The sequence below is a fragment of the Tachypleus tridentatus genome, chromosome 12 (assembly GCF_004210375.1).
Source record: "Tachypleus tridentatus isolate NWPU-2018 chromosome 12, ASM421037v1, whole genome shotgun sequence".
Taxonomy (NCBI): Eukaryota; Metazoa; Arthropoda; class Merostomata; order Xiphosura; family Limulidae; genus Tachypleus; species Tachypleus tridentatus.
The window spans coordinates 24,798,092-24,822,545 of record NC_134836.1 but is presented as its reverse complement, the minus strand read 5'-3'; the positions used below and the strand labels follow the sequence as shown (position 1 = coordinate 24,822,545).

General features: G+C 35.5%; 1 protein-coding gene across 2 annotated transcripts in view; it reads right to left on the bottom strand.

Annotated features, from left to right (window-relative positions):
• The window catches only part of LOC143235240 (nucleolar protein 4-like), a 49,862-nt gene extending 26,073 nt beyond the window's left edge, over positions 1-23,789 (bottom strand). The window contains exon 1 of one of the 2 annotated variants that reach the window (XM_076473205.1): positions 23,090-23,789. In XM_076473205.1, coding sequence (XP_076329320.1) covers positions 23,090-23,524 — 435 coding nt within the window. In that variant the 5' untranslated portion in view covers positions 23,525-23,789. The remainder of the gene's footprint in view (positions 1-23,089) is intronic. The other variant, XM_076473206.1, reaches the window with a different exon arrangement.
• Between the last annotated feature and the right edge of the window lie 665 nt (positions 23,790-24,454).

The following is a 24,454-nucleotide window of genomic DNA, read 5'->3' as shown; positions in this document are numbered from 1 at the left end:
TTATATACTGTGTATCATCCAACTATATTCTGTGATTTACATACGTCACGAGTGTTAAAGTAATGAAAAGAACACTGGGAATATATGTACTGATCTTCATCCAAATACCTCCAGTGACTGTACTGACACTTTTTAAATAACTGCAAACTTACCATTTTACTGACAAGATTAAACGACTGTAAGCTTACAGTTTCAGCTTCAACCCACAACTTTACTGACACTTTTTATATAACTAATCTTACAGTATTAGTTAAAGACCAGTTTTATTGACGTGTTTTAAATTACCGTAAATATGCGACTTTTGTAAAACCCCATGAACGTTCTGATACATATTTTAATTGTACAATATTAGACGATACGAAACAAGTTTTTAATATCTAATATTGTGAGACCAAACTAAACATGTTGCTGTTTCGACACAGTGTAATTGATTATAGTGTTTGTGATGAAGATATTTTATGCGTTATGTAAAAAACATATTTGATTGGACTGGAAGCATATATTTCATATAATAACGTAAAATAACAAAAACAAAACAAAATAATCCCAGTAACAGACTTTTCCAAAAACACGGCGGATATTGCGATGAAACACGTTTTACAGGGGTTACGACTGCGAAACATTCGGTGTCTTTTACTGCTTGGTTGTAACGTTTTATTAACTAAATAAATGCTTTGATAAATGCCATAAACCTTTACAAGATGGTTTACTAACACCGAAATATCCTTTTAGAGTCCAATTTGTGTATGTGTACTTGTAAGTATGATTGAAATGACCTTAATATGAGATCTATTATTCAAATTTTTGATTCCTCGCGATTTCAAGGGGAACGCGTAAGAACTGTAGTCAACTACTAAATGTTTGTGTTAACGAAAAGGTATTAGTTTAGCAAGTTATACCAATCTTCATACAAATATATTTCAAAATATCAGAACCGTAGAGATACAACATTGAGCAATTAAAACTATTTTAAGAAAATGCACGTGAGTACTTGCGAATACCAACCTCGAAAATAAATGGTGTGTGGTTAGGGTACTCGACTCGCAATCTGATGGTCGCGAATATGAATCCTATCAGCTAAAAGGCATTCAATGTGACGATCACTCCCAGTATTCGTTAGTAAGAGTTGTTGGTGAGTGTTGTCGATTAACTGCCTTCCATAGCTAGGTGGTTAGGGGCTCAACTCGTACTCTGAGTGATGTGGGTTCGATTCCCCGTCACATCATATATGCTCGCCCTTTCAGCTGTGGGGACGTTATAACGTGACGGTCAATCCCACCATTCGTTGGCTAGCTTTCCCTCTAGTCTTACACTACTAAATTAGGGACAGCTAGCGCAGATAGCCCTCGTGTAGCTGTGCACGAAATTTATAAAAATAAACAAACTATCATTCTATCATTTAAAAATTAGGACGGGCTAGTGTAGATAGCATTTGAACAGCTTTGTGAAAAATGCAACAAACAAATAAGTCACTATAAAGCCTCAAAGCGTTCTTTGTCTTAAAATAATGGAACTATTTTTGCTGTACATATATGTATATCTTTGAACTGAACACTCCTCACTTACCTACAGTTATTATATTTTATTGCTTGTAGTCTACCTATCTAATCATATTTTTTGAAGTCTTTCATCTCAGTCTGTTAATTTATCTATGTATTTGTGTGCTTGCTTATCCATTCTCTTAGTTATTCTGTCATTCTTCTATCTATTTATATTATTTTACCTACACCTAAAACTGTTTCTCATATTTTACATTATTTCTTAAAATAATTTTGTATGAAAATATATCCTAATATGTTTAGTTTTACTTGCATACAAAACTCAGTCATGCACAGTTGTATTAGTGATGCGTTTCAGACGTACGTGAAACACATCTCATGTACACGTTCACTCACTATAAACACTGTTTATACAAAAACACTCGCCTTTTCTCTCTCTCTTTAAAAGTTAGAAAAAATGGGGCTATTTTTTGTTCAATAAACAACCTCGCATAAACATACTTTAGAAACGATCTGCCAGTGTTACAAAACTCGAGTAAAGGAGCTCTTTTTACTAACACTAGCATAGCAACACAGACTTAATCGATTAGCTGGGTTGACACTCCGTGAGAGAAATGGGACGTTCCCGAACTCGTGAGCACGTGCTTATTCTTTCGCTTGATGTAAAAGGTAATGCTTGCAACTTCCAATTATCACTAAGTGTGAAACAGCTGTGCTTCAAATTCTTCTCCAGAAAATAATTACCAGGACAGACATTAATAATACTTTCCTTCAAACACAGAATAATTGTCTAAAATATAGCCATTATGGAAGAGTTTAATAATAATATCCTGAAGAAACGGTACCTTTGCCCAGAATACAGCCAACAGGGCATAGTTAAATAAACATATACAGCAAACACAAGACCCTTGTCCAAAATATATACACCAGGACATGGTTTAATAATCATCTCCTGAAAATGGGAACCTTATCCAGAAAAAGGCCAACAAGCGAGATTAAGTAAACATTTTCTATACACTTTTTTATCATTATGCGTTATTGCATAATGTTGTTGTTGTTTTTTGTCAAGTGGAAATAACTGTATTGTAGGGATAAGATTAGTTGTATGTTGCTTTATTCTCCTTACTACCGATTGAAAATAACAATAGTGTTCGTGTAAGATTGATTAATTGTATGTTGCTTTCTCTCCTAACTGCCGAATAAAAATAACTATACTATTAGTGTAAGATTAGATGTATGTTGTTTTATTCTCTTTACATCCCAGGGAAAGTAACTGTACTCTTGGTGTAAGATTAGTTGTATGCTGCTTTTTTCTCCTTTCTGCCAACTGAAAATAACAATACTATTGATGTAAGATTAGTTGTATGTTGCTTCATTTGCTTTGCTGGCGAATGAAAATAATTGTTCTTTTAGTGTAAGATTGGATGTATGCTGCTCTATTCTCCTTACTGGCGAATGGAAGTAACTGTACTGTTGGTGTAAGATTAGTTGTATGCTGCTTTATTCTCCTTACTGGCGAGTGGAAATAACTCTACTGTTGGTGTGAGATTAATTTTATATTACTTTATTCATGGGAAAGTGGTACGTCTAGTTTGGATCTGACTTTATCAGTGTGTCATTGGTTAACGAATGATGCATTATCCACTAGCATGGGAGAGAATGTCTGTAGTTTAAGGTCTATAAATAAACACAGAATGTACGGGAATCACGGTGAAGAAAAAAAGATGATGTGCAGATTTCAGAAGTCATAAATAAAGAGTTAATGTGTGGAATTCAATGTTTATACAGCTAATATACATGGAGATGAGAGTTAAAAAAGAAAGACTGAAAAGTTGGAGCAGAAGGTCAGAGTATTACCTGTGATGTTGAAACGAAGATAAACTGTATATAAATGATGCTGTTTTAGTTAGTATGTGACACTGTTTATTGATATTTTACTCCATCTTAAAATCAAGACATAAAGCTAATTGGAATTTATTAGTGATCCACTCTGTCTTGAATTTAGTACTATAGTTTACTGGAAGTGGAATGGTGATCCACTACATCTTGAAGCCAGGATTAAAGTTTATTGGAAGTGGCATGGTGATCCACTACGTCTTGAAGTCAGGACTAAAGTTTATTGGAAGTGGAATGGTGGTTTACTTTGTCTTGAAGTCAGGAGTAAAAAGTATTTGAAGTGGAATGGTGATCCATTACGTCTTGAAGTCAGGACTAAAGTTTATTGGAAGTGGCATGGTGATCCACTACGTCTTAAAGTCAGGACTAAAGTTTATTGGAGGTGGAATGGTGGTTTACTTTGTCTTGAAGTCAGGAGTAAAACGTATTTGAAGTGGAATGGTGATCCATTACGTCTTAAAGTCAGGACTAAAGTTTATTGGAAGTGGAATGGTGGTTTACTTTGTCTTGAAGTCAGGAGTAAAACGTATTTGAAGTGGAATGGTGATCCATTACGTTTTGAAATCAGGACTAATGTTTACTGGAAGTGGAATAGTGATCCACTACGTCTTGAAGTCAGGACTGAAGTTTATTGGGGGTGGAATGGTGGTTTACTTTGTTTTGAAGCCAGGAGTAAAAAGTATTTGAAGTGGAATGGTGATCCACTATGTCTTAAAAGTCAGGACGAAAGTTTATTGGAAGCGGAATGGTGATCTACTACGTCTTGAAGTCAGGACTAATGTTTACTGGAAGTGAAATGGTTATTTTCTACGTCTTGAAGTCAGTATTAAGGTTTATTGGAAAAAGAATGGTGATTTACTATGTCTTACAGTTGGGTCTAAAGTTTGTTGGAAGTGAAATGGTTATTCACTACATTTTGAAGTGAGGGCTAAAAATTTATTGGAAGTGGAATGGTAATTTACTACATCTTGAAGTCAGGAATAGAGTTTATTGGATGTAACCGTTGGCCACTCCATCTTGAAGTCAGAAACAGTTTATACCTGGTAGTTCTATACATATTCTATGTCACCACATAATGATTGTAGTTGAGAGTGGTTTTAATTATAACATTTTAGTAATCTGTAATAAATATAGAACCAGAACAATTTTGTTGAAACTGATTTTAAGTACCCAAACTGGAAAGGAATCTAGAGCGCAACTCACAACTCGTGATATTTTCGTTTTTTTCAGTAATCACTATAAAATACACATCAAACAATTTCTAATTTTCAGAAGGTAAGTCTAGGTGCCGAAGTCTAGTTATTCTCGGATTTTATATTTTTTTAAAATCCCATTTTCCTACTATATATAGCTATTGTTACAAAATGGTTTGTCTTCAGTGTGATTCTGACTGTTTAGGTACATTAACCAATATGTAATCCATCGGGTCTTGGTGGCGCTCAAACAAATTTGATCTAAATTAGGAGACAACTTATAGAGTCGTATGACACAGACAGAAAGATGGATCGGGGTATAGCAATTAGTTCACCTGTATCATAACGCACAATGTTAAATTATTCGATGTGGTTATACTCGGTTTCACAACGGCCGTGCCTACAGTATTTGAGCCAGCTTCTATCATCCCAAACCATCTTCTTAGTTGGATATATATATATTTATTTATATATGTATATTATATATATATATGCAAAAACATCAACAGCTTGACCTTTCCACTCTGCTAGACAGTGAGTGCATCTGTTTCCCAGCAGGTACACAAAGTTTAAACCCAGTGATAAGAAGCTGTCCTTTTTTTGGTACTCTCATGCAGCTGCACCAAAATAATTAAACTCCAGCTGCACGGTTAAAAAAACTTACACAGCTAAGTAGCTCGGCTGTTTTGAAGCCATACAGAACTGAGATAGCTAGTGAAGGAAGTAAGACGCATGATTCATAATTGTTCTGCTCTCTGAGTCCTATTGAAAGGCGGAGTGTGTGGGCCGGGAAGAAAAGTTCTCGTGATCGATAGGACTATAACTTTTCCAGCGGGGTGTTGTTACTTCCACCTTAGTTTAGTAAACTTATCGGTCTGCCTTAATATGTCAACTCCAGGTCTTGACAAGCTGCTTTCAGGCCGTTGTTACCCAAGTATGTTTCGTTACCATGGTGACGGTTCGAAACTCCGTTGTCGTGGTAACGGTTGGTGTTTGTTCAGGTCTTATAGTGTTTATAAGAGTGATCGGAAAACATTGGCGTCAAAAAGGAAAATGTGTGAGATAGCCAAAATTAAACAGTATTCTCCTTGACACAAATTCTCCTTCGTTTGACCAGCGAAAAGTTAGTGGGTTTAGGGGCATGCACCCCTGAAAATGTTTACACTTAGAGTGTCAAACTGAATCTATGTTGATATAGTTGGTATCATAGTTTGAGGAAAATGAAGGAATCAATTTGATAAGCAAAATTTACGTGAAAATAAGTATTTTAATGATCAATTTACATTACCTTTTATCGGTTTAACATTTACAGGCCTTGTGCGTCCATGGCTCGGCATGGCTAGGTGGTTAAGGCGTTTGACTCGTAGTTCGAGTGTCGCGAGTTCGAATCCCCGTCACACCAAACATGCTTGCCTTTTCAGCCGTGGGGGCGTTATAATGTGACGATCAATCTCACTATTTGTTGGAAAAAGAGTAGCCTAAGAGTTGGCGGTGGGGGGTGATGACTAGCTGCCTTTCCTCTAATCTCACACTACTAAATTAGGGACAGCTAGCGCAGATAGCCCTCGTGTAGCTTTGCGCGAAATTTAAAACAAACCAAAACAAGCTTTTACGTCCAGCTGCCAGTATCCTCTAATTTTTTGTTCTGAAAAAAAAATCATAATTTTTTACTTACCAACTGATATTGGCGAATTCCTAAAGTTATTGACGCTTAAAGAAGTGGACCGATGTAAGTGTTTCCTCATGCACTGTACACGGAGGAGAAACGGCTCCGCTGTTCCTACACCTATATAGTAGAACCTATGGTTGCTACAAAACCTTTCCTATAATTTAAGCCTAGTGATATAATTAAAGAAAAAATAATTTTTAGTAATTTAGCTTCATGCTCTTTTTTACATATGAAATTCATTTGGGACTTACGAGCAATATGATATGTGAATATTATCCATCTGCGAAATCAACACAGACTCCATACTAATAACGTTTCAACCACACACTCCAGTCGAATAACTTTCACACTGTCCAACGTGTCGAACTAACAAGCATCCAACATTTGTATCAGATTGCCCAAATTAGCGGCTTTGCAAACCAGCATTAAGACAAAAATTCAGATTAATAACTTAATTAGTATTTAAAGTTCGGATAAACTCCAGACTATTACCTTAACATCCAAACTTTTAAACAAAAACTTCAAATTACTGACTAATTATCCAATGTTCCAACTACAGACTGCAGATTAGTAACTTACTAAGTGTCCAACGTTTCACTCACAGATTACAAATTAATAACTTGCTAAAAATCAAATTTTTCAACCACAGACTCCGGAATAATAAGTTATTAAGTATCCAATGTTTCAATCACAGACTCCAGATTAATAACTTAGTTAATACATACATAACCTTTCGAACACAGACTCCACATTATTAACTCAGTTAATATCTAACGTTTCGGCCAAAGACTCCGGATTAATAATTAATCATCCCACTCTGCGGTTTTTCTGTTTCAAGGAATGTTAAACGGATGACGTTCCAGTGTTATGTCTTTAAACGAAAATAAATGTACATGATACTATGATACTTTTTAAAGTGTTTAAATAAATAAGTCACCCACCAACTAGTGATGAAGAAATAGTATCTTAACCAACACATATTTATCTGTTGAAGCATACATCCATATACGCCTGTTAGTTTTAAGTACTATTTTTATAAAATATTTCACAAATCAATTTTATTGTTTGGTGCAAGAGACAAATGCAGAAGTTTGTTGAGAATCGTATAAACAAATAAAAGCACTTACTACCAGGTTGCCTGTAATAAAATTCCAAACAACGTTCACAGAGTGCAGCCTTCTTAAAGTGATCGCTTTTCTACATGTTTTTCCTATTTAAGCAGCAGATTTTCCAAGTATTTGCTGAGAAGGATAATATATCGAGTTTGATGACAGTACGGGCAACACTTTTTCGCTCAGGATTTTTTCTGAGTTTTAAATTCAAAAGAGCAAGTTATTTACCATTAAATTCAGAATTTGATGATTTTGTATTGAAATTGAACCACCAGATATCTGTTAATGTAACTAACTCGACGAAAAAAAACGCGTTTGGATTTTATCTTCGGGGGTATATTTTTTTTTGTGTTTCCTTAATTACCATGACTACGTGGCATGCATGTACATCAATAATGAATGCTCTTATAGCTAGATGTAGGAAGCCGTTCACTAGAAAGTAGGAGACAGGAGAGTGAAGGATGTGGCAATGAAAAAAAAAGAAAATGATGCGCTTTCTAAAACTTACTAAAATAAAGTATAAAACTAGAAGTTTTGTAAATTCCTTTGCGGGTACTGAGTTTGGAAAAACTTGTATCCATCCGTTAAATAACTTAGTTCCATAATATTTCTGAAATATTATATCTAAAGCATGTACTCCCTCAAGCCTTTACTTATACAGATCTGAAACGATGCAATGTAATGATTACCAAGTCCAAACACGTACATTAAGCAAAACAACACAAAAACACGAGAGAAGTGAAGCGGGTGAAAGTGAGAAGTATCAATAGAAAAATAAAACTCCACCAATGGTGGCTTTACTTGGGATGTTCCATAGTTTATTTACCAACTTTTAAAAATAACTAAACGGAATGAATCAAACCAGGAAATTATGGTAACCATCTGACTTACTTTTTAATTTGAGAATTGTTCATGACTTTTTGTGCTAAGCCTACAAGGTTTTGAGACTGTTAAGATTCCTGGAAACGTTTATCATAAATAAAAAAAATACTTTCAAAAGTTAATGTTTATGTCTGTAAAACATTAAAGAGTACGTTTTTTTACGATTGTATTGAATACTGTACAACGAAATTTTATAATATATCTGTATATTATAACGAACATTTAGGTGTCTTTTATATTTCTGCTGTCAGTGATATTTGTCTTCTAGATTTAATTAAAAAAAGTTGATAGAGTAATCGGATATCTGACGTGTAACGTAAGTGCACGTGACACGCGAAGAGAGTTGTTGTTCATTGGTTGTTTGATCTAAGGGTGCTCTTGCACCCGAGAAAACATGTGAAGTTTTTGTTTATCAGTTACGTACCAGAACTGGATACTCAACGAACTATGTTATTCTTTACAAAGAAGTATAGCGCTCAATCTGTCATTTGATTCGTCACCTGTCATTGAGTTAGACCATTTTCAGGGAATTACTATACTGATGGGTAACCCTAGACACGGGAAAAATTAAGCCTGTTGTATAGGTGATCTTTTGGTTATCTTTTACTTACTGTAATAAATCTGTATTTGTGTAGGTTTCCTGATTAAGTTTCTTGTATTGGTTATTTGCAAATTTATACAAGATACCGAAAACATTAATTAATCAAATTACAAAACATCTTCTTTGGCTTCAAGCTGTAACCTAGAATCACATTTGAGTAAATAATATCTACAGTATCTCCGGAATTGTTTCCTTACTTTTTTTACGATCCATAGTCGTCGGTTTTAAAATTCCCAATTTTTGTTATTTATGTTATCTGCTGTTTTTTTTTTTGTGCTAAACTATGAGCAATGGATTACTTGATGTGGTAGTTACCTTTATACATTGTAAGGATAATGAACACAGCTAGTAACTAGTTGGTACGGTTTATAATGATTTACTGCAGTTATTTACTATTTGATCGCATTAGTTCGAAACGTAAAATGTTAACCTGCGGCTGGAGATTGTCGTGAATATTTATTCGACAATATAATGAGCATTTATAATTTTTGTGTAACTAAATATATGTGAAGACATAAGACAAAATTTCACTAAGTGCGTCTAAAATTTATCAGTAGAAAAGCAGCCATTTCAAACATAACATATACGATTAAAAGATTACTTCAAATAAATCTTTGTGTCTTTTAAGGTAAGTATTCAATGAATATGTGTAATAAAATTTAATATTATGTCTATGGATTTTATTTTACTCATTCACTTCATGTATAATATAGGGGTTGACTACCTAAAGACACTGGTTGTATAGTGTACAAACCATTGAGTATCTACATGTTATAGTCATCTAGTGCTCATCTATTATTCGCTGGTAATTTCTGTTTCATTTTGTAGTTAAACTTTTAAAGAGAACATCAGATGTTTGTAAGAAACATAACACTCATGAGGTAATGATAACATCGTTTACACTAGTATTATGACGTTTTTAACTTATGTAAAATACAAAAGAAAAAAATCGACTTTAGTTACCCCTACGACCTTTAAAGTCCCTTATTTAGTATTCTACAAAAGGACTGGTTGGAATATAGCAAGCCGTTTTTGTTGTAGGCTGGCAAGAAAACAATAATTAGAAAAAAATACAATTAGGTCATATGAGCCGATTTTCTTTTACTTATAAGTCTAACATGTCGCTTCAACTGAATCTATACTGCTTAAGGTGCTTTCCACCCTGGCGGTCTATTTTGGTTCCTTGCGATGGCTATTATGAACCACTATCATGGTTTATAATACAGATACTTTGTTTGTCCTTTAATACCGTAGTAACTTTTATTTATGAATGTTTCTTCAAACTATATGTAGATAGTAGTTCACTCTATTGTGTAAAAGACAATCCAAAACACCATACGATAAGTATGTTATTATAAGAAGGTTGGTGGGAGTTATTGACCTGAATTATCCATATGTGTATGGTAAGTATGCAGTATGCTGATTTAGTAAGATGGAGAACTATCAGTTTTAGTTCAAGTTGCTCATGTTAAATATTCAGGAGATTTGAAATCCTTTATAGAACACACACTGAATTTCAGATACTGGTTATGTTAAAAGATGTGACTCAAAAATGTCTGTTTGTTTTATCAATTTCGCGCAAAGCTACACGAGGGCTATCTGCGCTAGCCATCCCTAATTTAGCAGTGTAAGACTAGAGAGAAAACAGCTAGTTATCACCACCCACCTCCAACGCTTGGGCTACTCTTTTACCAACGAATAGTAGGATTGACCTTAACATTTTAACGCTCTCGCGGCTGAAAGGGCGAGCATGTTTAGTGTGAGAGGGATTCGAACCCGCGACACTCGAGTGCCTTAACCACCTGGCCATGCCGGGCATCCAAAATGTTCAAGCCATCAGTTCTATCTAACCACACAAGTGTTACTTGAAAGTAATAATGTGACAGACAAGATACAGCATTAACCAGTCTTTCTGTGGGTTTTTAAGACACCGCCAACCAGTCTTTGTGGCTGTTAGATAAAATCACTAATCAGTCTTTTGTGGATTTTGTATAACACCGTAAACCAGTCTGTTTATGGTTTTATATGACACTACAAACCATCCTTTTCGTGGGTTTTGGAAGATATTTCTTAACAAATAGTGTTTCGTGTTACTCCACTAACCTGTCTTTTTGTAGAGTGTGGCAGATACCACCGACCAGCACTTTTGTCAGTTTTGAAGACTCCCATAACCAGAAACTGTGTGGTTTTGTGTAACTCCACTAACTAGTTTTTTTGTGTGTTTTGGAAGACACCAACCAGTCTTCATAATTCTAACCAGTCTTCATAATTCACTTAATTATGTCATAATTCAGGTCTGGAGATGCCTGGTGGTTAGAGCGTTCGACTCGCAATCTCTGGGTTGCAGGTTCGATCCCATCACCACATATACTTGCCTTTTTAGTTATAGGAGCGTTATAATGTGATGATTAATCATATTTCTCTTTAGTAAAAAATTAGTTTAAGAGTTGGTAGTGGATAGTGTTGACTATCTGTCTTTCCTTTGGTCTGTCACTGAAAATCAGGCGCGGCAAGTGCAGATAGCCCTCGTGTAACTTTACGCGAAGCTCAAGAAACAAAGAAACAATTAATAAGTGAATATCGTCATAGAATTATTCTGAAACAGGTTTAATTTTTTGATTTTGAAAACTCTTCCAGGAGATTTTGTATGTATATTACCTGAGAAGCCTTACAGTGGCACTGCGTTATGTCTGTGAACGTACATAGCTCACATAGGTTTCGTTATCCGTGGTGGGTAGATCATAGATAGCCCACTGTGTAGCTTAACTTAACTGTGCTAAACTACAATTGAACAAGTTATCTCAGGTATTTATTTTCCAGAATTAATATAAATATTTTTATACAAAATAAAGTTGTTTGAAACCAGTAGAAGCAGAAAGAAGATATGAGAAAATATCAAATACGAACGAAAGTGGCGTGTATTCGTTGGTTGCACTAGCGCGGCCGTGAGAGAAATCGATTGCTTGGATAACACGGGCCATAGGATCGGTGGCTTAAAATGGCGCTTCTGAGGTGACCCAGTTGTCAACCCTGGATTCCTCACGTTGAGGTAACATGAAAACTCTGCCATTTAACTTATACATCTGTCTGACCATACCATTCATATAAACTTAGTCGTTAAGTCTCTTTTGTCTCTGTCTTTCTGTCTATCATTATTTATACAGTTATTCGTTCCGTTTCTCAATGTTTTGTCAGTCGTTATTGTGTACAAATACTAAGTTGTTCTAACATCTGTCACTGTGTTGCTTATATAGACTATCTTGTTCTACATCTGTCTACCTATCTCTCTGTCCTTATGAAGTATCAACAATCATTCGTTCATTTCATATATCTATCTGTAAGTTCATATTATGTATATACAACCAGTCTTTATATTCATGCATCCATTTTTAAGTCAGTTCATATTGGTCGTTATATTTCTCCATCTTTACATTTGGTTGAGCAAAAACTTTTCTTCGTTCGTTTTAAAGTTGCAAACGAGGACCCGTTATCTTAAACGAAATGCTTTTCCACTGAAAACATTAACCAAGTTATTGAGTTCTCATTTAAAGTAAACACTGTCTGAATAAGAGATTGAATGGCAGAGCTGAAACTTTTCACATTCTTGAAAATTGATCGATAAAAAAATGTGTGAGAAAATTAGAACACGAAATCCATACAATTGCTATCTTTACTTGTTACGCAGCCTGTGTTATTCACCCAGTTAGTGCTGGGATAAAAATTAGACAATTCAAACTCTAAAGGACTAACATACAGGTATCTACAAACAGTTTACGGAGATTTACAAGTAGCTTACAGGTAGTTTCAATCAGTTTATAAAGACGTATTGACAGTTTATACACCTACAGACAGCTTACAAGGATATACAAGTAATTTATAAAGACATACTGATAATTTATCGAGTTACAAGTAGCTAACAGGGATCTAGTGATAGTTTATAGACCTACAATTAGTTTACAGACATTTATTGATAGTTTATAGACTTACAAGTAGTTTGCAGTGACCTAGTGATAATTTATACAAGTATATTTCAGAGACCTATTGATAGTTTATAGACCTACATGTATGGTTGCAGTGACCTAGTGGTAGTTTATAGACCTACAAGTATGTTTCAGAGACCTATTGATAGTTTATAGACCCACAAGTATGGTTCAGTGATCTACTGGTAGTTTATAGAGCTAAAAGTATGTTTCAGAGACCTACTGCTGGTTTATGGACTCACAAGTGGTTTACAGACATTTATTGATAGTTTACAGACCGACAAGCTGTTTACAGTTACTTAAAATTATTTATGGGTATTTACTAATAGTTTAAGAGGCCTACTGATAGTACGTTTACAGAGATATACGATAGCTCTCATAGACCTACGAGTATTTAAATAAATAGTCTTAAAAGTAGTTTACAGAAATGTACAAGTATTTTACAGAGGCTTCAAGAAGCTTACACAGGCCTACTAGTAGTTTACAGAGATCTGCTGATAGTTTACAGGGAGTTACAAGGATTCACAGGTAGGTTATAGAGAGCTACTAACAGTTTATCAGAATCTACAAGTTATAGAGACATACTGATAGTTTACAATAACCTGTGTTTTTATTCCTTTTACGGAAACCTGCTGGAAGTTAAAATGGACCTAGGTATAGTTGACATTTATCAAATATCAAATTTCAACAATGTTCACTCTACAGTTAGTTGGTAAGATGTCAGATTAACATGCAGTCTACATATATCCAGTAAAATATTAGATTATTAACAAAGTATGACCTACAGATATCCATTTAGATGTCAGTCTGGTTTGTGTACTTTATTAAATTCGTCTGAAATACATAATTCAGTAACTGAATTTGGTACTTTATTCTATTAATCTGAATGAACATAATTTCAAGTGTGTTTGTGAGTTTTTTCTTATAGCAAAGCCACATATGGCTATCTGCTCAGCCCACCGAGGGGAATCGAACCCCTGATTTTAGCGTTGTAAATCCGGAGACATACCGCTGTACTAGCGGGGGACCATAATTTCAAGACTGATTTCTGTACTTTATTTATTTGAATCAAAATAATTTCACGACTGATTTGTATACTTTACATTATTTGTCTGAAACAACATAATTTCAAGACTGAATTCGGGACTTGAATCTATTTGACTGAATAAACCTTATTTTATTTGTCTGAATGAACATAATTCTATTACATATATACCTCCACTGGCACCTATACCTATTGCTCGAATGCCAGGATATCTTTCTTTGCCCATTTAAATGCCCCCCAGTGGCACAGCAGAATGTCTGCGGACTGATACTACTAAAAATCGGCTTTCGATACCCGTGGTGTGCAGAGCACAGATAGTCCATTGTGTAGCTTTATGCTTAATTTCAAAAGAAACAAACAAACTGATCTAAGCATTGGTCTGATTATTGCTCGCTTAGCGATATTTATCTTACGACATTCTCCACCTACGTCACCTAGTACTGTATATAAGCACCTAATTTAGATAATTTCATTAATTTTTCTCGATCGCTATTGGGGCCACCCGCTAGTGCAGCGGTATGTCTACGGATATACAACCCTAAAATCAGCGGTTCGATTCCCCTCTGTGGGTTCAGCAGATAGCCCGATGTGGCTTTGCTATAAGAAAACATACACACGCACTAGCAGGATTCTCAGTATTACTATCCTTCAGTGATGCTTTAAACGTCATCAGTGTTATTTATTTGATTTTCGTAGCAGTAATTTATAATAAAAAAATTAAATCCTTGGGTGTGGGAAATCCCTCTCGTTTGAGAACGTCTGTGATGTTATTCGTTGTTGGAAGGGGTCTCTGGTATCTCAATTAAGGGTGATCCTTGATATTCTGGAGCGAATTTATATTTGACTAGAGGGTTTGGTTTGAATTTCGCGCAAAGCTACACGAGTACTATATGCGCTAGCCATCCCTAATTTTGCAGTGTAAGAGGGAAGGCAGCTAGTCATCATCACCCACCACCAACTCTTGGGCTACTCTTTTACCAGCGAATAGTGGGATTGACCGACACATATAACGCTCTGACGGTTGAAAGGGCGAGCATGTTTGGCGTGACGGGGATTTGAACCCGCGACCCTCGGATATGACATTCCAGTTAGTACCAAATTTATTCAAAAACCAAGCACAAAACTAAGGTCTATACTATGTAAAAACTACACTGACAAACACCACACCAACATTACTTATAAATTACAATGTGATAACTACCACGATTTCTATATTGAAGAAACAAGTAGAAAAATGGAAACCAGATTCAAAGAACACAAAAAGTCACCTTCACACGTTTTCGAACACTGCAAATCAAATAAACACAACATAACCATAGAAAACAACCAAATACTAAATAATGAAACAAACGCAAAATTATAGAAGCCTTACTTATACAACAACTCAAGCAAAAATAAACCAATGCAAAGTAACACCTTTATACCTATATTAATAAATATAATCAAACATCTAAGCACGCCCTCTACATTCCTACACTCAATTACACAACCTCCCTTCAAACACGTTGTCAGCTATCGGTCAGTTATCTTTCTTTCTTTGAGAACCTGACAATTACTGAAGAAGGTCGAAACATTGTTCGCTCCTCTACATAAAAAACAAATTCTCAATCCATACCAGCCGTTTTTACATATGTATTTTTCTCTACAAGTGGGTTTTCTCGTCATCACAGATTAAAGCATAAGAAAATCCTGCTTGTCTCTAGCGACAATCGGATTGAATAAAATGGGGTTGGTTTGCTTTTAAAATTTTAGTGAACTTATTTTACTTATTGCATTTTTCCAGAGCACTGTTTCTCAGGACTCTCCAACGTACAATACGCCTGCAGATTCTACTAATGAACCTAGGGATCCTTAACATACCCAGGTTCTAGTCACTTGGGCATTTCCTCCAGAGTATGAGAGAGAATTTCTCCGCTCTTGAATAAAAGGGCAAAGTTAATTCTTTTTTCCTCCAGATATTGGTAGGAGTGGTACCAGCGTACATGGAAGCTTACTTGTAATACCAGTTCAGATTTGATGCTCTGCTATTAGGTTAGGGTGTTCATGACTCTTCTGTTTGATCTATACAGATTCAGAACATTGTTCATGGAAGAGGATCCACTAGCTCCTCATGATTTCAAATGCAGAATGATTCTATCCTGGGTTTTTGTGTAAGCACAGTTCTTCACGTCCTCCCTATAATTCTGGAAGCAAGTGGAATGTACCTTGCCCACACAGTTGGGGGAGTGAGATTAGATGTTCATAATTCCAGACCAGATTAGTTCTGTTTCATCTTACTGATGACAGCATACATGATAATTTCGAGCATGGGGTGTTCCTTTTCGTGCTTTTTCAGGAGGAACAGAAGATTTGTCCACTTTCTCGTTGTGATCCCAGTGGTATGAGATACATCCATAAGTATATATCAATATTACATTGCGACTCAATTTCTATAGTCACCAAGTTGGGATATAGGGACCAAGACCCATTAATCCCAATCCCGAATATTAGAATATCAACTTTCCAGTTGGGGCTGGCCTACAATTATGATTCTTCGTATTCAGTTCCATATTTAACACAGGAACTGAGTTCTTGGTGATGAACATACTGTTCTGGATACAGTGAAGTCACCTCCACTAGGGTGTCAATCTTATTTTGGTACACCCATGATCTATGCAGATGCTTTCCGTATGGATAATGCCATCACCGTCCCTCCCCTCCACCCTCCAAAAGGGGGATTCTAGGTATAAGTTGGAACAGAGACATATATGAATTGGAAGTTAACATCTTTCTAAATAAAAAATGTATTTCCAATACTACTTACCTCTGCTAATACATTCTCATCCTTCTTTATCACTAATGTCTAGTCTTGAAGAAGTGATCTCATTGTCTGAATGAGATGCTTATATAAAGTACGAGGATAGAGAGCGCACTGACCTAGGTGGAGAGTACCATGGGACAAATATAGACAAAAGCAATTAAGTTGGATATAAAAAAGTGGAGGAAGCAAGAAAAATCAGACCAATAAGTAAATAAGAAAAGGAAGAAACCCTGACAGTCGAGTAATAGGTGTAGTGTGTTTGTTTTTTGAATTTCGCGCAAAGCTACTCGAGGGCTATCTGCGCTAGCCGTCCGTAATTTGGCAGTGTAAGACTAGAGGGAAGGCAGCTAGTCATCACCACCCACCACCCAACTCTTTTACTAACGAATAGTGGGATTGACCGTCACATTATAACGCCTCCACAGCTGAAAGGGCGAGCATGTTTGGTATGACGGGAATTCGAACCCGCGATCCTCAGATTACGAATCGAACGCCTTAACCCATCTAGCCATGTCGGGCTAACTGTAGTGTGAGATGGAGATAAACATGATAAGAAATACGTTTTAAATTTAGGAAAATATTAACTTTCAAGATCTATATGTGTACTTTACTTTGTTTGAATCAATATAATTTCATGACTGATTTCTGCACTTTGTTTGTGTCAATCAACAGAATTTCACGACTTATTTGTGTTATTTATGTTTTTAGATGTTAACTTTTATCACAACTCATGTTTGGATGGTGATTACGAAACATTTCAACAAGGTCTATATTTTCACCGAGAACATAAAGGGCCGACCCCAAGCAATATGTTTCCTCTGATGTGGCGCTCAACACGAACTTCTCCTTCAGGGGAACCTAATTCCCTAATGCCAGTAGCCTTGTCGTCATAGCAACCAGGTACACACCAGAGCGTATCACACACGATATAGCTTAAGCTTTAGGGGATGCTATTAGAACTCAGTTTGACAGTGCCTTTCTATAATACATGTACCGAAGTTTTAAAATGCCGAGGAAAAGAGTAAGCCTATCCTATTATTCAACGAACTTAAGTTTAATATATAGCCATAATATGCCGACATGTAATTTAAAAAATAACTATTTGTTGAATTTAGTACAAAGCTTTTCTAGAGTTATCTGTATCAGCCATCCCAAAATTCAAAGTTAAGACCAGTCAACATCATCCAACTCCAACTCTTGGGCCACATGTTATGTAAAACTGCTGGGATTCACAGTCATATTACAACACCTTCCATGATTGAAAAGGTGAGCATGTTGGATGACGGGATTCAAACTCACAGCTTGCAAGTCAAGTCTGTAATCATAAGTCCAAGTCAAGTCATTTTTAAAGAGTCCATTGTCAGTGCTAAGAAAAAACAACATCAGATGCAGTTTTTACTACAATCAGAGAAAAATAATCACGTACAAACTGATTTTACTTTAAAAGGGTTATTTCTGTGCTCTTAAAACTAGTAATATTTAAGTATTTGTTAATTTACGAAAAAAAGCCCCGTAACTCTACGCAAAGCTAACTTTTTATGTTTCGTTAAAATACGTTAATTCACACAAGCTAACTTTTTATATATATGTTTCGTTAAGATACGTAAGTCCACACAGAGCTAACTTTTAATTTTTTTGTTAAAATACTTAAGTCCACAGAGAGCTAACGTTTTCTATATGTTTCGTCAAAATACGTAAATCTACAGAGAGATAACTTTTATATATATAGGTTTCTTTCAAATACGTAAATCCACACAGAACTAATATTATATATGCATTTGGTGGCCATGTCCTTTCTTCATTGAGATAACTAAGCTTTTGTCGGCTAGAGACGAGCTTTGGCCAGTTCGTATTTATTCTTAAGGCTACAGTTTCAGAGGGAGAGGTGGAATTTGGGAGAAAGTTGAGCTGAATGATGACCAAATAACAAATTTCTAAAGTCAACGTTCATAACATATGATTTGCTAAACAGAACATCTTACAAACTGACTAAAATATTCTAAAGTAAACGTTCATAACATATGATTTGCTAAACAGAACATCTTAAAAACTGACTAAAATATTCTAAAGTCAACGTTCGTAATAAATTATATGTTAAATCGAGCTTAATTTAAACAAACTTCTATGTTGTTGAAGGTGAATTTTACAGAAAAAGAAAACTTTGCAGTTAAAAGAACTACTCATACTGATTAATTTTACAGGTTCGCATTTTTTATAAAACATGTGTGCTAATAAATGAAACAGAACTTGGTGCAGAAAGACCCCTTTCCGAGCGGCAATCCAAACGTTTTAGATTTTACGTTTGCCGCTAGGAAAAGTACTGTGACGTAATAGTTGCCAAACAAACTGCCAACGCCAGCGCGTTGAATGTAAATAAACATGGCCAGTACATACGGAGAAACAGAGGCAGAGTCTGTTTTGACTGTGTTCTGAACAGTACCGAGTAGTGCCATATCAATTCGAACCTACTCTGAACGAACATAGAACAGTTATTTTTGACACAGATCTGACAAGTTCTAGTGATGAGGACAGCTCCACGAGCGATAGTAGCGGAACTATGAGTGACACTGAAGAAATAAGATTGTATTTTAAAACAACATGCTTTATGAGGTTTATGAGATTTACACTTAATATGACAATGTCAAAGTACTCTGTTAAGATTAATTTTATTACGATGAGTTATGGAAATATGTTATGGAGTTTATATTTGATTGTTTACAAGTCTACAATGTTTTTTTTTTAAATACATAATATGTACTTGATTACTTCAACATGTTCAAGACATAATCTTATTTCAATTTATCTTGAAATGTTAAATTTGAAAAATGGTATTCTTCAAACTTTTCCACATGTAAATATGATACAAAAACATCTAGAGAATAATCTACCACCTTTTAAACTTTGAATATACTCTATTTGGGATAGATTTGTCCACTGTCTAGACTGGGAAATCAAGGTTTCACTGACTTTCAGGTGCCACAAATGCAAAACACACTCATGAATGTGAAATGTGTATGTGTAGTTACATTCTTCAAAAACTCGTACGTTTTAAATTATTATATTATACTAGTTATTGTTTATCGCTTTATACTGCACACATACCTTTAAGTTTGTTCTTTTCGTGATTTACACGAGGAAAGATGGTGGAGACGATCCTGTCTACTGCCGATGGATTTTTCAGTCTCAACCTGCCTGGCTTGAAACCCACGGAATCCAAAACAGTGGAATCCGACACAAAACATGATCGTTCAAAGTGATCTTGACAAAGCTTTGCATGGTGTGAAGGAGTCCAGTTCTTCCTATTGACCATCCGCACCCACTGTCGCCACCTTGCTGGTTCCTTCTCCTTGCACGGAAACGAAAAGAAGCTTTTGCCCGATGCCGAACCGTTTTTACAAACATAAGCAACGCCGTAAACCATGTTATCATAAAACAAACATAAAGTAGCAATATCAAAACAAAAATAGTCCCAGAAAGTATGTAATCCGAAAAAAGCACCGATAGATTTACATAAAATACCAGCACTGAAAGGAACAAAATGGTAGGCGCGCAACGAAGCGTGTTTGGCAACTATTACGTCATAGTTGTTAAACGTCACGAAAACAGCCGAACGACCGAGAGGAACTTGAATTCAAGGACCCGCATATTTTGTTTCATTTTTTACTCAAAAACTAAAGTGTTTAAAAATATGGCAATAACAAAGAAGTTATACCTAACCAAAGTACAGTTTCCAAGGTAATTATTAAATATGTTGAAAATTCACCTTTAAGTTGGAATTTCTCTTTTGAAAAGCCTAGTAGATACTTGGGCTTATGCTAGGGTGTGTGTTACTCATTTTTTAACCATTACAGATCATTTTATCCAGTTAGTATACCTACCATACATTCTTATACAGTAGAAAGGCAGTGTTTATCAGAATCCAGTGAGTGTTTTCTTTTTTTAAATCAATATGTTCGATACCATTTTCCGAAAATAAATTAGTCTCGAAATCGTTTTGTATACCACAACCAATATTCTCACATGGCAATAGGATAGAATATTCTACATAGCGGTGCAGAGAAAGATTTAGTTTAGTGAAGTGAAAACTATTGTTTTGTTTTAGCAATGGTCATTTTCCATAGGGAAAGATTTGGTTTAGTCAAAAAGTAATTGTTCTTTCTCACTGACACTCACTCATTTGTATCATAAATAACTTTATTTTGCTGTTTAGTTAATATCATTTTAACCATTTTATCTTATCAGTCATAACATTTATAGTAATTTTCGTACTAAAAGTGTTTTGCATCATTAATTTAGTATACAGGCTTAAGACTACACTAACATCATGATCATAGCATGGTTACATCTCCTCTGATATTAACGGGATTAAGACCGAAAACATCGCCAACAGTAAAGGTGTGAAAGAGATTTCTAATGTTTTGTGTTTTAGTCGACTTTTTAATGTAGAAGTGTTTCGTGAATTAAATCATAAGCTACCTTTAGTTCAGATATATGTGGCAATAAGTATGATTAAATGATCATATTGACATACTTCTACGAACAAAACAGATTACAAAACCTTGTCGACTATATTGCCGTAGCTACCAGGTTCTCTTCAACGTACCATGCATTATACATTGATATACTCTTTGTAAGTTGATTTAAGCCTAAAAATATTAAAACTAAGTTAGCTAACTTAGGTAAATAAATACTTTACCATATCAACGTATTGTATGAAAAAGTTTATGATTAGAAAGGTAATTAGTTAATATTTTGGACTAATCCAACCTAAATACATATAAGCAGTATGGACCTTCAACTACCTGTGTTAAAACGCAACTAACCACATAAATGACAAACTTGGGGGTTATATACCCTAAATATGTAGGTAGCTTGGAAATATTTTTACTAAAACGCAACTAACTAAATAGGTGATAAAGTTCGGAGTTATATATTCTAGTTAGCTGGAAGTTGTTTCTCATCCTAGGTTCTTGAGATTTTAGAAAGAGTCAGGAAAGACTGACCCAGCGGTGTAGAATAAATGCTCGCCATGTAGCAAGTGCCTTGTACCCTGACTATTTAGTACCTGCTGTTTGACGTCATTCGTTCTGAAGGTCCCTGTACATGTGATAGTCACGTCAGGACACTGGACTATGCACAGAAGCCTCATACCACGTGTTGCAGAAAGGAGAAAAGTTTGAGAAATCGATAAACCAGAGTTCTGAAAGCCACGCCAAGCTGTCTAGCTAACTGCTGCCAAATTGTGACGTAATGATGTCCTTATCTATACATTCTACAATCGAGGCGTCTCTTTTTCTCGCATAAGACCACGTGCGAAATTTTCATCCGAAGAAAGCTTACTTTGTTTTCAAACTTTTTGAGAATACAGTAAATATAAGCAGTATTTTCTACTCATTTCTTTTCACTCTTCTTAGATAATAATAATAACATGCTCAAAACAAATATTTTTAACTTGCTACCTTCGCTATGTTACTCACAAATTGAGCACCTACGAATTTATGCATACGTGAGATCACAAGCTTACACTTTACATTTCTACCCGAATTGATCATGGGGTACAAAAAAATACTAGTTTGTGTTTAAAAACTAAACTTAACTAAAACATCGGCACCTATTCATAACGTTGGTGATCGAATAAAGCTGAAAAATACAAATTTGGTGATTTTGGTATTTTCATATTAAAAAAGGCCAATTTAGTCATTGAGTTTTTTTTTTTGTTAAAAATATACACTGATTTCTTCATCCAGGTTTTATTATTCAGGCGTTGTTTGAGTTACCGAACTATTATAGTTAAACGCGTTTGTAGATGTAATTACCAAGGTATTTTGATAAAACATAAAAGCACAGTATTGGCCAATGATGTATTTGGATGTATATTCTTTGTTTTAACCATCCGTTCCACTATACAATAGTGGAATGTCTGTCAGGCAGTCAATATATATTGAAATGACGTCCATTAGGAACGCTTAAAGTTGTAATTTATACTGTCGTGACATCAGTAAAACGTGCGCATTCCATGAATCACGAGAAGAATTATGCACTTCGTGGGCTATAACAAAGCATAATATATGAACTCCAAAAACAAGAAATAAAAATATTTGTTACCATTAATTTTGGTTTTATTTATTCTTCAAAAGAACACTACACTATCGGAGGACATGCGAAAATACTTCTAGTAAATATATAGCTATTTTCTTCAAGTCATTCCAATACGTGTATATTATTCTTATACATGGTGATAGCTTAAATAATCAATGTCTGCAGGGGGTGATCATTAAAAGGATCAAGTTCAAATGATGTTCAATTTCAGAATTATTTATTTTAAGAAAAGTTAATTTAGTTAATACAAGTAACAGATTGTACTTGTTAGAGTATTTGTAAAATACGTCCAGAATCTTAAGGTTTTACTTACCGATGATTTACTACAGGGGACATAGAGATGGTGGTCTGAGCGCCCCCTCTCAGATCGTTGGGCCGGAGGAGGACCGATCCTGAAACCCTTAGCCTTTACCCAGAACCGAAATTTGGAGTTCTCTGTATTACTGTGCTCTTCTCCTTTTAAGATCTTCATTATACGCGAGTACTTTTTGCGGGTGACGGTCTTTGTCTTGGCGCTGTCTCCGTACGTTTTCATGGCCCATGACTTGTAGTTATCGTACATGTCTTCCTTTTTTATCTCTGTCTTTGCTGAAAACGGGATGGATAAGTTCGCACTCGGGGGTAACTCTTTTTCTTTCGATTTGTCGTTCTTCACATAACTTCTTCCTCGGTTATCACAGGAATAATCAGTGACCGCAGCTGCTGCTGCTAGGGCAGCCGCGTGGCGCGTGTTGTGTCGTCTTTCCATACGCTAATATACGAACTTTGTTGCAGACCGGGCGGAAGTTGGCCAGGGGAGTAGTCACGTTCAAAATGTTCACAACGATCGATTTAAGCACGCCTGGTGAGTCTTGCGAATCATTTCCTTGAGCAACCGGGCAGGATAACGGGGGTTGAAGTATTCTGGGTCCACGTCGTTCCTGCACGATAACCATCCTACTCTGCTTCGCCTCCGGTTAGTGTAGCGACGTCACTAACTGGCTTGTCAGCCACTCAGAAACATGCACGCGCCCTCGTGCTATCGAACATGCAAGCAGTCCCTGGTGCCCGCCCGCGCACGCCAGGCTGCCACCAGGCTCTAGTCTAAATTGCCCGGGTCTTCCATTAACCAAACATAGTAGACAGGTCTTCTCTAATAGCACTAAAGGCTTTAAAACTAAACCAAACACTGTAGATAGCACTGAAGACTAGAACTAAACTAGTTACAGTACATAAGGCATTTCTTATAGCACTGAAGACCTTAAAACTAAACAAAACATAGTAAACAAATCATTTCTTATAGTACTGAATATCATAAAACTAAACCAAACACTGTAGATAGCGCTGAAGACATTAGAATTAAACCAGTTACAGTACAAAAGGCACTTATGATAGCACTGAATACCTTAAAATTAAGCCAAACATAGTAGACAGGTCATTTCTAATAGCACTAAATACCTTAAAACTAAACAAACATAGTATACAAGTTATTTTTTACAGTACTGAAGACCTTAAAACTAAACCAAACATAGTTGACAGGTCATTTATTACAGTACTGAAGACCTTAAAACTAAACCAAATATAGTAGACAGGCCATTCCTTATAGTACTGAAGACCTTAAAACTAAACCAAACATAGTAGACAGGTCATTTCTTATAGTGCTAAAGACCTTAAAATTAAACCAAATTTAGTAGACAGG